The sequence below is a fragment of the Scyliorhinus canicula genome, chromosome 2 (genome assembly GCF_902713615.1).
Source record: "Scyliorhinus canicula chromosome 2, sScyCan1.1, whole genome shotgun sequence".
Taxonomy (NCBI): Eukaryota; Metazoa; Chordata; class Chondrichthyes; order Carcharhiniformes; family Scyliorhinidae; genus Scyliorhinus; species Scyliorhinus canicula.
Genome location: NC_052147.1, coordinates 163,158,521 through 163,173,710, shown reverse-complemented (window position 1 = coordinate 163,173,710; position 15,190 = coordinate 163,158,521). Strand labels below are relative to the sequence as shown.

Below are 15,190 nucleotides of genomic sequence, written 5' to 3'. Positions count from 1 at the left end.
TTTGTGCATTTGTGAAAATGTTTCTCACACTGAGCTTAATTGGTATCCATAGTTCATTCCTCTCAACATAATCAAGTCCATTTGGAGATGATCTACATCAGACACATGGGTGAACTATAGGATTGCTCATGCTTCCCTTTTTAAAAATTTGTGCACATTTTTCTTCAGTCTTTCCTTATTCAAACACCTTTTCATTGCAATTAATGGATTTAGTCTGATGCGGGTCTTCAAAATTTGAGAAACATAGAGAAAACATCAGTTATTAAAGCCCCAATTGTTGCAGAATTGAGGAAATATTGTAAAATCTGATTACATTGGTTTACCAGGTATTATTTAATTGCTGACCTGATGTGAATTTCCTTTTCCAGTTCTACCAATGGAAATGAGTGAGAGAGACATTGTGTTCCTTATTGATGGATCAGACAATGTTGGAGACGCAAATTTACCTTTTGTCCGTGATTTTATGACAAGAATAATTCAGAACCTGGCCATTGGAAGTGACGAGGTGCGAGTAGGTCTGGCTCAGTACAGCGATGACACCGAGGCTGAGTTCTATCTGAACACTTATTCATCAAAAGCTGAACTTCTGTCTCATATCAGAAGTCTCAGACTGATCGGCGGAACAAGGGCCAACACTGGTTCAGCATTGGACTTTGCTATTAAATATTATTTTACTAGGTCTGCAGGAAGTCGGATAAAAGAAAATGTTCCTCAGTTTTTGGTGCTTGTTACTGGGGGAAGATCCAGTGATGATGTGGAAGCACCGGCAGATGCACTGAAGCGAGCTGCAGTAATGACCTTCGCTGTTGGAGTTAAACATACGGACCCAGCACAGCTGGAAGAGATTGCAATTGACCCAAGTTTGATGTTCAGTGTAAAGGAATTCCACTCTCTGTCTGATGTACACAATCAGCTGATAATACCATTGACAACACTGACCGTTCCAACAGTAATTATTGAAGAACCAACAATAAAACCTGAAGAGGAACCTGTTGCTCCTACAGAAGGTATCGTAATTTAGCTTCTTGTTTTTTCAGCCTCATTTGAGTACATTATCAAACAATATGAAATGAAAAATGAAATGAAATGAAAATCGCTTATTGTCACGAGTGTCTTCAATGAAGTTACTGTGAAAAACCCCTAGTCGCCACATTCCGGCGCCTGTTCGGAGAGGCTGTTACGGAAATCGAACCGTGCTGCTGGCCTGCTTGGTCTGATTTCAAAGCCAGCGATTTAGCCCAGTGTGCTAAACAGCCCCTGTTAGTCCTTGTCAAAAATATCACGCATGACTGGATATGCAGGGTTCAGTGGGGGTGTGGGTTCACTGATTTGTCCCTGATTCTGGGCCACTGCCACCACAGTATCTCCTTATTTCATAGAATTTATTTCATAGAAGGTGGCCATTCGGCCCATCGAGTCTGCACCGGCTCTTGGAAAGAGCACCCTACCCTAACCCACGCCTCCACCCTATCCCCATAACTCAGTAGCCCCACCCAACACTAAGGGCAATTTTGGACACTAAGGGCAATTTTAGCATGGCCAGTCCACCTAACCTGCACATCTTTGGACTGTGGGGGAAACCGGAGCACCCGAAGGAAACCCATGCAGACACGGGGAGAATGTGCAGACTCCGCACAGACAGTGACCCAAGCCGGGAATCGAACCTGGGACCCTGGAGCTGTGAAGCAATTGTGCAATTCACTATGCTACCGTGCTGCCCTTGTCATACTGGATTTCAGAATCCACATTCCTGTACCTCTATATTCTAGCACCCTTCATAATAACTCACAGATTATCTTTAACAATCCATGTGAGGATATCAGGACAGATTTTATGATGTAGTGTCCCTGGTACAGAAGGTCTTTTGTTACATTGGGAGCATTCCCTATCTCTGAGCTAGAAGCTCTCAGTTCAAGTCCCACTTCAGGGAAGGTGCATTCATAACCTGGCCAAGAAGATCAGCTTGTAGATCCTTCAAATAAACCTGATGGCAGATGGTGAGCAAGAGAGTTTTATGGTCAGCCATACTGTAGAAGGCAAAGGCAGTACTTTGCCACGCATCATGATGGATCAGTCCAATGGATGTCTCCGGTTGTTGATGCTCTGTTCAGAATCACAGATTTTTTACTGCACAGAAGGAGGCCATTTGGCCCATCATGTCTGTACCTGTTCTCTGAACGGCATCATGATTTAGAGCTATTTCCCCACCTTTTTTCCGCACACCTGCACACTGTTTCTATCCAAGTCATCGTCTAATGCCCTCTTGAATGCCTTGATTGACGCTGCCTCCACCATACTTCCAGCCAGCACATCCCAGACCCGAACCATTCATTGTGTGAAAAGTTTTGTTCTCAAATCACCCTTGTTTCTTTTGAAAATTACATTAAATCTATGCGCTTTCATTCTTCATCCTTTTGTCAGTGGGAACAGCTTCTCCCTATCTGCACTCTCCAATGACCTCATGATTTTGACCATCTCTATCAAATCTCCTCCAACCGATCTTTTCAACAGGGAGACTAGTCCCAACCTCTCCAATCTATCCTAATTACTGAAAGTTTCTAATTCCTGGAACCATTCTTGTAAACCTTTTCTGGATTCTCTCCAAAACCTTCACACCCTTCCTATAACGTGGCTCCCAAACTGTGCCCAATATTCCAGCTGTGGTCTAAAGAGTGTATGGATCGGCCATGATAGCTGAAGGTGTAAGAGAACCTGCTGGTACCAAGCTTAAAACATAGGTGCATCAATCTGAATGTCTGATTCAACAGATTAGTAACTTGTGAAATAGATTCCACTCTCTGTCAGATATACAGGTGATAATACCATTGACAACGCTGACCGTTCCAACAATAATTACTGAAGAACCAACAATAAAACCTGAAGAGGAACCTGTTGCTCCAACAGAAGGTACCTGAATTTAGTTTTTTTTTCAGATATTTCCACAATATTAGTAGTGTTCATATATTTATAAATAATATTCATGTACTGTCAAATATTCTGGTGCCTGTCAAAAATATCACATAAGCCTCAAGCCAAAAGAGCTGGGAGTGGGTTCAATGGTTTGTTGCCTGCCTTCAGGACACTGACAACTGTTCATTGAAGTTAACTTGACTGTTGGATAATGTTTAAGGGTGGGGGTCTCCATTCTGGAGAGTAAGTGCTGATGCCAGCATAGAATGTGTCGACTTTCACGACAGGAAATTCGGCATCGACTCCTCACCGAGGGGCTAGCACCGGCGCCAACTGAAACACCCAGAGCCCGCGCCAAAACGGGTGGAGAATGACTGGGTCCCAGGCCGCGCATGCGCACGGCTGACGACCTGCACCGGCCGCGCCGTACAACATGGCGCGGCCATAGGCTAAACCTAACCTTAAGGAGTTATCCCTTGACCTACGACCGTAACATCAGGCTCTCGTTTGGTGAGACTTGTGGTAATCCCTGCCCATGTGATTGCCGGCCCAGGGGACTGAAGAATCATGGAGGGCCAGAGAATAGGGTGCAGGGCCCACGGAAAGGATGCAAATGGGTCATGAAAACTGATTTGCATTCATTCACATCCTCTTGCTTGCACGCGGTCGTGAACCTTAATCCCTCCACCAGCAGGGAGTCAGAGGATCGCGTTAGGATCGGCGTCCGCCAACATCCGGCGCCAATCCTTATTTTCTAATTCCCCGCTGCATTGGGGACCCCGGTACCGGCGGCAGGCGGCTGAGAATTCAGAACAAAGTCTCCCGAATGGAGAATCCCGGCTCTTGTTTTTACGAGCAATGCTGGATCTCCTCCAGCAACCACAAGAACTGAGAAATGCTGAGAAATTGTGACAATCTTCATGAAAGTTTAACACAGCCTGGAAACTACTATTGGCAATATTAGCCGAAGGAAATTTAATGCATTTACATTATTTAATTCTCTTCAATGTATCAACATGGGTATGAACCCATTTTTTGGAAATGGATTAATATCTCTTTGAAAGAGCAAAATATGAATATCAATCCACTAATTTGCAGCAACTGACCTTTCTATGATATAATAATTGAACAAAAGAACATAATTACATTCTAATGAGGGTGATGTGCATATTGTTTTCAAACACTCACTTAATATTTCCGAATATAAACCTCTGTATTTTATTTATCTATATTAATTTTATTTTGAATTTCTTCAGCGATGAAAAGAGATATCGTCTTCTTAATCGATGGCTCATCTGGAATGGGAAGATCATTTCTTCAAGTCCGTGAGTTGCTTAAAGTAATCCAGGAACTCGATATTGGACCTGACAAAGATCAAGTTGCTGTGGTACAATACAGTTCTGATTCAAGACTTGAATTTGGCCTCAATACTCATTCAACTAAAGCTGAGGTTTTAAATGCTTTGAGAAAGCTGAGGCTGAAAACAGGAAGGCCCCTCAACACTGGTGCTGCACTGGACTTTGTCACAAGGAATGTCTTCACTCCATCTGCAGGGAGCAGGAGCGATGCTGGAGCTTCACAAATCCTGGTGCTCATCACTGCTGGGAAATCCAGAGATGATGTTGGACGAGCAGCAGATGCAGTGAAACAGGCTGGTATAGTGCCCATTGCCATCGGAGCCAAGAGTGCCGACACATCGGAGCTACGACAGATCGTGTTGAATCCTGATTCTGTTCTGAAACTGGGAGACTTCAAGGATTTGCAAACTATTCAACGAGAGCTACTATCGAAAGTTAGAGCAGTGTCTGTGATTGAAGAACCAATCCCTCCTATTGAAGGTAAAATAGTTTTGTAAATCAGATTGAATTAGGTCACTCAATGTCATGTAAAAATGTATTGAAAGAATATTTCTGATATTGTAAGAGTGACCTCTGGTGAGATTGCACAATTTGTACATTTTAGCACCAAGTTATTTCACTTCAAAGCCACCACCAATGTCAGCACAACAACAAAACATACACAGTGGAAGTTCTTAACAACACTCCTGACAGAATAACTATTATAATTTCGGATCAGATCAAACGCAATAAAAATGTGTACTTACTGCCATTTGAAACATGGGTATGACACGTGGCATTTATTCCACTGGGGTAGGATCCAATCACCACTTGTTACGGGCAGAGTGCAGCCTTTTGGGGCAATTCATTGACCACCAGCCAATCAATCAAACTGGGTCTCATCCTATCTCTCTCTCTGGTGCTGACCAGTCTGCAACTCTCGTTCAAACCGGCAAAAATTAGCAGAGTGTTCTCTCCTGTTATTTGTGTATTCTGCTACTTGCCTTAAATATCCATGTCCATTGATCAAACATGGATCAAAAATAATAACATCAAAATAAAAGAATGTGGAAAGAAGGGAATAAACAGGAAGGATCCTTCCAACACCTTAAAAACAAACCCTGTTTTGTGGCTGCTAGATACAAGCACAGAACCCTCTGGTTTATTTTGGTAAGAGAGTGAAACAAGGTGCTGTGTGGGTACAACGCAAATCTGGCAAACTTATTGGAAGGTTTTGCTGTAGCATACAACTTCTCGGTTCATTGGTTATTACCATAATTTAACATTGCCTAGTAATGCTAAAGTAGATACCAGGGCCAGAGGTTAATGATTAAAGTTCCGGCGTGGTTCTGTGCATAATTAATGAGGTTTGAAGATGAACCTGGCACAGGGTCCCACTTTTCTGGTCAGCAAGACAGGCACCATCCATGGTGCTCACCAGCCTTTTCACGTGGAGGTGCCAAGATCGGGCCTGGCGCCGGTTCACGAATCTCCGGGACCTGAGAATCGGCGTTATCGCGGTGTACGCCGCGTGTCTGGGGGCCCATTGCCAGAGGCCAGCCGAGCGATCCTTCGCTCCTGACCGGCAGAGTTCCCGACGACGTGGAACTGAACTGCTATTGCCAGTCGGGATGCTCGAATGGCAGCTGAGGACTCGGTACATGGCCACTCTGGTGGGGTGGGTGGGTGATCGGACACCGGGGGGTGGGGGAGCTTAAAGGCGGTCGGGGGACATATCCACGCAGTCAGATCTTTGGGCACCCGGCTGATCGGGGAGGGGGGTCTAGCTTTTGTGTGTGGCTCTGTGGTCTGAGTCCGCAATTGCGCACGGTGCGGCTGCTGGAGGCCACCACCGTGCGCATGCACAGACTCAAAACTGGAAGTGTGAGAGCCCGTTTCCGCAGCTAAAGCTGCGTGAATTACTCTGGGTTCCTGCTAGCCTCTGCAGGTCATTGAATCACCTCCACTTTTTCCTAGGAATCTCCAGCGTAAACTGCCAGCGTTTTTCCGCTGGTGTGGGGACATAGTCCCATTTTGAGAGAATCTAGCCCAAGATCTTTCTGGCGAGATTTTCATTCCTGCAGTCTCGTGGGATTTTCAACCACCGTCACCTTTTTTACCAGTGGTGAAAAAAATCCCCCCCGCAGAGTATCCCCTTGATAAGATTGACATTAATGTGACGTTAACCTCGGCGCCATTTGGTACGTACCCTTATGTATTCTCAGGAAGGCATGTATAATTCTTTATTTGGAGTGTGTGATGGGGGAGTTCACAATCATTCGTCCTCAGGGGATAACAATGGTTAATGAGAGGGCAGCACGGTGACCTAGTGGTTAGCACAACCGCCTCACGCGCTGAGGTCCCAGGTTCGATCCCGGCTCTGGGTCACTGTCCGTGTGGAGTTTGCACATTCTCCCCATGTCTGCGTGGGTTTCACCCCCACAACCCAAAAATGTGCAGAGTAGGGGAATTGGCCACGCTAAATTGCCCCTTAATTGGAAAAAATAATTGGGTAATCTAAATTTATTTAAAAAAAACAATGGTTAATGAGGGCTAATCATAAATGTGACTCTTTGCACACCTGAACTTCCTAACTGATAATGTCTCAAACCAAGACATGTGTTTTAGGATAGCAGCCCTATGCTGGTCTGCATTTCCTTTGTGGATGTGTTTGCCTCCTTACGTGATAACTGTTCAGCCTCAACTCACATCGCTGTTCTTCCTTTCTGGACTTTATGTTGACAGAATGAGAACACTGCCAGGAAACTGATGACCATAGCTAAGATCTGACCTTGGGGAGTCGTATGGGCGGCATGGTAGCACAGTGGTTAGCATTGTTGCTTCACAGCACCAGGGACCCGAGTTCGATTCCTGGCTTGGGTCACTGTCTGTGCGGAGTCTGTACGTTCTCCTCGTGTCTGCGTGGGTTTCCTCCTAGTGCTCCGGTTTCCTCCCACAAGTCCCAAAAGATGTTAGGTGAATTGGAAATTCTGAATTCTCCCCGTGTACCCGAACAGGCGCCGGAATGTGGCGACTGGGGGCTTTCCACAGTAACCTCTTTGCAGTGTTAATGCAGCCTACTTGTGACACGAAAAAGGATTATTATTATTAAGCACTTAAGGCCCGAGTGTGAATGTAGGATCTGTCCTCTCAGCAATGGTTCATTTATGTTACAATCCCATTTCAGAGCCCAACAGTGGCGAGGATACTGGGCAGAAACCCCAATGTAGTATTTTATTGCGAGATTGTGAGGAAAGGATGCCTTGCTCCAGAAGGCATTACACAAAGAAATAGGAATATGGTATATTGAAACAAACATTACTGACACAGTATTAAAATATATTTAACATTATACGAGATAATAATTTTTAATTTGTGGAAAAACTCCCTGGACCACTGGCTCCATTCTCACTTTTGGCACCTCTCAGAAAACAGATATTGAAGACCAGAATGGGTAAAGGGTTCTGAGTACAAAGGTGTGAACGAGTGAGTTATGGCAGAAGTTGGGAAGCTAAGCTTTGTCACCTTGGATCACACTGTTCCTCATGCTACCTTATCCCTGGGACTCTAGTACACACAGAGGTTAGCAGCATTCATTCCACAGGTGTTACATCTGGAGCCCTGTGGGAGGTGAGAACTTGGGAATTACATCATCAAACCAATGTGGCTCTGAACTCCACTCATTGACTTAGCATAACTCCGAGCATTCATTTACTCATGGTGAATGAATGGTATCCATTTGGCCACTGATGAATGGCAAGAATTGTCAACCCGTGACTCCCCTTCACTGATGGGATGGCAGAATTAAGGGAGCTGCACACGCTTGACTATAGCATTCACTCCCCAAGGCTACATTAGTGTCTTCTGCTATATATATAGCTTTACTAAATTTGATATGGGCTCATTGAATTGGGAAGGTGACCCCTGTGCTCCCCAACGCCAGGTGCAGTACTGATCTGACTTGGTGGCACAGGAGGTCCAGTAGCACAGTGGTGTCCATGAAGGCCAGCTCGACATGCAGATGGAGGGCAGCAACTGGTCTGCCCCGGCAGAGTGGTGAACAGCGCAACTGGAGTATTGCATCACAGTGGCTGGTAGGCTCTGTATGTTGCACTCACCTCAAAGTCTCTGATGAACTGATGGTCGTCTTGTCCAATCAATTGGGTTTGAAAACAACATGATTGTAACTGTAGTAACTCAGTCTAACTGTACCAGCTTGGATTGGCTATGCTAAATTGCCCTTAGTGTCCTAAAAAAAAAATAAGGTTAATGGGGGGGGGGGGGGGTTTGGGTTACTGGTATAGGGTGGATACGTTGACTTGAGTAGGGTGATCATTACTCGGCACAACATCGAGGGCCGAAGGGCCTGTTCTGTTCTGTACTGTTCTATAATCTATAATTTCCTGCTGGCATGATGTAAGATTAGAAAGCCTGATGAGATTCCGATAGCCAACTATTTTAATGAGCGTGAAGAGCAACCCACCATTAACATGCCATTAATACACCATTAAAACACCATTAATACACCATTAACATGCCATTAATACACCATTAACATGCCATTAATACACCATTAGCATGCCATTAATACACCATTAAAACACTATTAATACACCATTAACATGTCATTAATACACTATCAATACACCATTAACATGCCATTAATACACCATTAACATGCCATTAATACACCATTAACATGCCATTAATACACCATTAAAACACCATTAATACACCATTAACATGCCATTAATACACCATTAACATGCCATTAATACACCATTAACATGCCATTAATACACCATTAATACACCATTAACATGCCATTAATACACCATTAACATGCCATTAATACACCATTAACATGCCATTAATACACCATTAACATGTCATTAATACACCATTAACATGCCATTAATACACCATTAATACACCATTAACATGCTATTAATACACCATTAACATGCCATTAATACACCATTAACATGCCATTAATACACCATTAATACACCATTAACATGCCATTAATACACCATTAATACACCATTAACATGCCATTAATACACCATTAACATGTCATTAATACACCATTAACATGCCATTAATACACCATTAATACACCATTAACATGCCATTAATACACCATTAATACACCATTAACATGCCATTAATACACCATTAACATGCCATTAATACACCACTAACATGCCATTAATACACCATTAACATGCCATTAATACACCATTAAAACACCATTAATACACCATTAACATGCCATTAATACACCATCAATACACCATTAACATGCCATTAATACACCATTAACATGTCATTAATACACCATTAACATGCCATTAATACACCATTAACATGCCATTGGGAGAATCACAACGTGATTTTATGCCAGCGGGTTTCAACTTGCCCCTCAATGGATTTTCCACACTCGCCCATCACCAAACCCGCTACAGGTACACTGAGAGAATTCCGCCCGGGAATTTTACATTTCCCATCCCGGTTTGGTGGGCCGATTGGCCAGAGGGGATGCAAGTTAGGGCTCAAATAAAATTTACGAATATGTCTGGGAACTGAGGTCGATGTATGTTTGTGCTGTCTGAACACTCGTGGTATAGTTTTCTCGCTGATAGTTTTTACAGGTCAGAAGCTCCCTCAGACAGCTCTACAGCAGCTGTCCCTCTGAGGGAGCACTTTGAAAACGCCATCCTGATGTGGAGGGTGTCTCTCTTTCTTGACACCCACCCACTACCCACCCTCTCCGGTGCTGCTCAACCTTTCACAGGGCACATTTTGCACTGATTGGCCACTGACTGCCCATGCAGAGTAATATTACGTTAACAAAGTGATCTTGGGTGGATACGGCCTCCAAATCCCCTCTCGACTTAAAGTTTTAGCACTTAATTGCAGCTTAGAAGCAATTTTCGTCGAGCAGTGTATGTGGATTTCACGCACCCATTTCCACTTATGGCTCCAAGTGGACCATCCTTTTATAGATCGTCCAGCCTGTTGTTCTTTGTTAGAAGCTTCAGATCCATTAGCTGGACCATACTACAATGAACCACAAACTAATCATTGCCAAAATCCTGCTATTGCCTGGAAGGAGTTGCTAAAACAAAAAGAATAAATAAGCACTGGTCACTTTAACAGGACCAGTAAAGAGTTGCTGTTTGGTGCACAGGTTTGGGACCAGGTGAGGACACAATTCATCAATTTTTTATTGGTGAAACATGACCTTCTCACACAATGCTTACTGTGGGATCAAGGTTGCTGTGTCACCATTGTTAGGTATACCAATGGAGAGAAACAGTGGAGACCATTGATCGTCCTCCGAAAGGGAAAAGGCTGGAAAATCTCAGCAGGTCTGGCAGCATCTATAGGGAGAGAAAAGCGCTAACGTTTCGAGTCCAATTACTCTTTCTTTGTCAAAGCTTTGTCCTAGTTTTGACAAAGAGTCATCGGACTCGAAACATTGGCTCTTTTCTCTCACTACACATGCTGCCAGACCTGCTGAGATTTTTCAGCATTTTCTCTTTCGTTTCAGATTTCAGCATCCACAGTCATTTGCTTTTATCCAGTGATCATCCTCCTCTCTGGGTCCTTTCACTTCTATTGTTCCCCCTCCTGTAAAATAAGACATTTGTGTACTGATAGAACAGAGTCAATCCTTACAATGTCTCTTGCTTAACTTTCGGATGAACAGTCGACCCTTTTCGCTCCTCCACCATCAGCACCTCAACATAAACATCATTAATGACGTAGGCTGGAAGATAACTGCGTGATACATATTTATACAACCATTTCTTATTTTAATTGAACAAGCTTTTAATAAAACTCCAAGCAAGACACGTGAGTTGACTTGCATTGGACCAGTTTGCTGTTGTGGTTAAAAAAATGCTCTAAATCTCAGCTTACCACTGACCCACCAAATTACTGCACTGTTGCACACACTGAGTATGTCTTGCCTCGAATGATGAGTCGAATGGATCAGCTTCCACCGACTCACCCATATTAGAGCATTGGAGACCCACAAAAGTATGGTCCATGAAATGCCAGGCATTTAAGTGGCTTTTATTCCATTCTCATGCATTTGTACTGATTTAACAATTAGATCCCTGCCCTGAAATGGGAGATCCAGCAGGTTTCTTGATGTTTTATTCTGTAAACACATGGCAAATGAGAGTAAACAGCATGGAGATCAATTTTACAAGAGTGGAAAGAGAATGATAGTGCCCACAAATACATTATTATATACCTACTCATACAATAAAGAAACATAGCTTAGAATCAGAGAATCCCTACAGTACAGAAGGAGGCCATTCAGCCCATCGAGACTGCACCGAGCCTCTGAAAGAGTATGGGACCAACGCCCACTCGCTCGCCATATCTCAATAACCCCTTAACCTAACCTGCACACCTTTGGATACTAGGGGGCAGTTTATCATGGCCAATCCACCCAACCTGCACACCTTTGGACTATGGGAAGAAACCGCAGACACAGGGAGAATGTGCAAACTCCACACTGACAGTCACCCAAGGCCGGAATTGAACCTGGGTCCTTGGCACTATGAAGCAACCGTGCTAACCACTGTGCCCTCATGCCACCCATGGTGTAACAAACTAGAAGATGTCAGAAGAAGTCACTTACATACAACAAAACCGAAAGGAAACAGACCAACTAAATCAGAATGTCATCGGTGTCTATTGTGACAACATTGATGGCACCAGTGGAGGAGTTGATATTGTTTGTGCTCTCTGCAAGACCAACCAGGCAACTGTCTGAGTAAGAGCTCTGGAGGTGAGCTCTAGAGTCAGAAGTGGGATTCCGTTGCCCGCTAGGTGCTCTCACTTTATTGCAGGAAATTTAATGCATTTGGACTTTGCTGAGGTGTTTGTTTGCAAGAAAGTGGGGAAATAACAGAATGTGTAGGAAGGTGTTGTGGTGTCAATAGATACAACCTTAAAAACAAATGTCGATGATAACTTAAAACTACTGGTTAGATTGTTATTAAGCTTCAAATAAATTAAATAATGTACAGTGCATCCATGACAGAATTCATTAAATTCTTATACTTGAGTCCAGTGAGACCAGATATTTTGCTGTTGTTCTGCAATGGACACGATTTAACAGCTTCATCGTATCTGACTTGGTGTCAGACGAGATCGCTGAATCTCGCAAGAGATTTGGGATGCTAGCAACACCTTGCGTCATTTAACAAAACCTCGTGAGACATCACAATCTGGATCTCGCCCTCACTGGGTGAAAACTGGATCTCAATATTTAAATATGCCCTTATCTCATTTAAATATGTATTCTTCTGGTGGCCGGGACCTAACTGCGATACCTGAGGGACCTTGCCAGGGCGCCGCTGAGCACTGGTCCACACAAACGTAGACCAGTCATAATGGCACCTCGGGGCGTCTCCCAGGCCATTAGAGACCCTAGGTGCTCAGGGACAGGTCAGGTTGGCACCCTAGCACTCATTCTGTCACAGGGGCACATTGGCACTGGCAAATTGGCATCCTGGAGTGCCACAAGGGCACCGTGAGAGTGCCACCTTGGCACTGTAAAGGTGCCAGTACAGAGATGTCAGGGTGCTCAGTTGCCTGGTTGATTCCTGCCAGGGATCAGGCCAGGGGGACGTTACCAGTTGGAGGGCAATCTGAGGGGGTATCCTGCGATCTTCCCGAGGTTGAGGGGAGCAGGGTGGGGTGCTGGAAGGGGGAAGGAAAGATCAGGGCAGCCAGAGAGAAACTTCCCAAGGCCAGAAAAACAGCAAAGGTACAGTTGAATAGTAGGGTGTTTCTCGGCACTGCAATGTTTTCAGTTGAATCGCGACCAATATCCAGAGATTTGATAGGATCTGCTGTGAATCACAGTTATTCATTTTTTTTCCAGTTGCACCAGAAGAAGTGAACAAGAGAGACATTGTCCTCCTTATCGATGGATCAGTCTACGTTGGAAATGTCAATTTTATTCATATTCGTCAATTCATCACAAGATTAATTGAGACTTTGGACATTGGGAGTGACAGAGTTCGCGTAGCTGTGGCACAATACAGCGATGATGTGAAAACAGAATCCTATCTGAACAGCTACTCAACAAAAGCTGAACTTTTGTCTCATGTGAGAGGGCTCCAAGTGAAAGGTGGGAGATTGATTAACACCGGGGCAGCACTGGGCTATGTCCTTAAAAACCACTTCACCAAGTCTGCAGGAAGTAGGAAAGAGGAAGGTGTTCCTCAGATATTGATGCTGCTCACTGGTGGAAGATCCAGAGATGACATCAAGTCGTCGGCAGATGCCCTGAAGCGAGCTGCTGTAATGACCTTTTCTATAGGAGTCAAGAGGGCAGATCCAGCCCAGTTAGAAGAAATTTCAAGTGACCCCAGCTCGGTCTTTAATGTAAAGGAGTTTCGCTCTCTTTCAGATATACAGAATCAGGTGTTGACACCGTTATTAACATCAGTGATGATACCTTTGCCAACAACAATTGTTCCACCAGTTACTACAGCTAAAGGTACCTGGATTGGTTATTATTTTGTTCAATGATTAATGTATTGGTAATTGTGTAGTTTTATTAATCACTCTCATGTGGGAAATATCACAGTAAATGAGAGACTACTCAAATATTGGTAAGAATGTGGAACTCACTATCTCAAAAAATAAGTGGGCAAATAGAATTGTTGCAACTGATGAGAACCTAGATTTTTAAAATACATTCTTGGGAAGTGAGTGTTGCTGACTGGGCCTGCATTTATTACCCTTTCCTAATTGAGTGACTTTCCTGGACACTTCAAAAACCAATAAGGGATGAGGTCCTGAAAGCAGAATATGGTGAGTAGGAAAGAAAATTGAGAAGTCAGACCTCAAAGGTAGTGACCTCAAGATTACTGCCAGTGCCACGTTGTAGTCAGAGCAGAAATAGTGGAATATATCGGATTAATACTTAGCTAAAGAGATGGCATGAAGGGGAGGGTTTCTGATTCCGGTTCTGGGGTACGTGGGGTCTGTGCACACTGGACGGCTTACACTGATGTCCTTGAGGGGATACCTGCTAGAGCAGTCGGGGAGGGAACCTATCTAAGGACTCAGAGCGGGGAAATCAAGAACAAGAGAAATAAACAGGAAGGAGAATAAGAAAAGTGATAGGAGAGTAATCAAGGGCCTGTATTGGATAATAAAACTGTAAAAAATAGTTGGGATGGGACAAGGTACTTTGAAAGGACTTGCTTTAAGCTTTTGTACCTGAACGCATGGAGCATTCAAACTAAAATGGATGAATTAGTTGTGCAGATAGATATAAAGGGATATGATATAGTTTGGGTTTCGGAGACATGGCTTCAAGGTGACCAAGGATAGAAACTAAACATTGAGGGCTCTTCAGTTTTTAGGAAGGACAGACAGAAAGGAAAAGGTGGTGGAGTTGCATTGCTGATTAAAGAAGATATTGATACAATATTGAGGAAATATACTGGTGCAGATGATATGGAATCTATCTGGGTCGAGTTAAGAAACATCAAGGGGCAAAAAACATTCATATGGGTGGTATACAGACCACCAAACTGCAGTGGTGATGTTGAGAATAGCATTAGACAGGAAATCAGAGATACATGTGACCAAGGAACATCTGTGATTATGCGTGACTTTAATCTAATATAATTGGGTGACTCAAATTAGCCACAGTACAATAGAGGAAGAATTTATGGAGTGTATATGGGATCATTTTCTGGACCAGTATGCAGAGGAACAAATAAGGGAACAGGCCATCTTGGACTGGGTGTTGTGCAATGAGAAATGATTAGATGGCAATCTAGTTGTTAGAGAACCCTTGGGGATGAGTGACCATAATATGGTGGACTTCTTTATCAATGTGAATAGTAAGGTAGTTGATTCTGAGACCAAGGTCCTGAACCTCAATAAAGGTAACT

General features: G+C 43.7%; 1 protein-coding gene across 5 annotated transcripts in view; it reads left to right on the top strand.

Moving 5' to 3' along the window:
- Positions 1–15,190, top strand: part of col6a3 (collagen, type VI, alpha 3) — a 294,343-nt gene that overhangs the window by 146,196 nt on the left and 132,957 nt on the right. For all 5 annotated transcript variants that reach the window (XM_038788414.1, XM_038788411.1, XM_038788403.1 and 2 more), the window contains 4 exons: positions 369–1,007; positions 2,806–2,907; positions 4,167–4,748; positions 13,159–13,779. In XM_038788414.1, the coding sequence (XP_038644342.1) occupies positions 369–1,007; positions 2,806–2,907; positions 4,167–4,748; positions 13,159–13,779 (1,944 nt within the window). The remainder of the gene's footprint in view (positions 1–368; positions 1,008–2,805; positions 2,908–4,166; positions 4,749–13,158; positions 13,780–15,190) is intronic.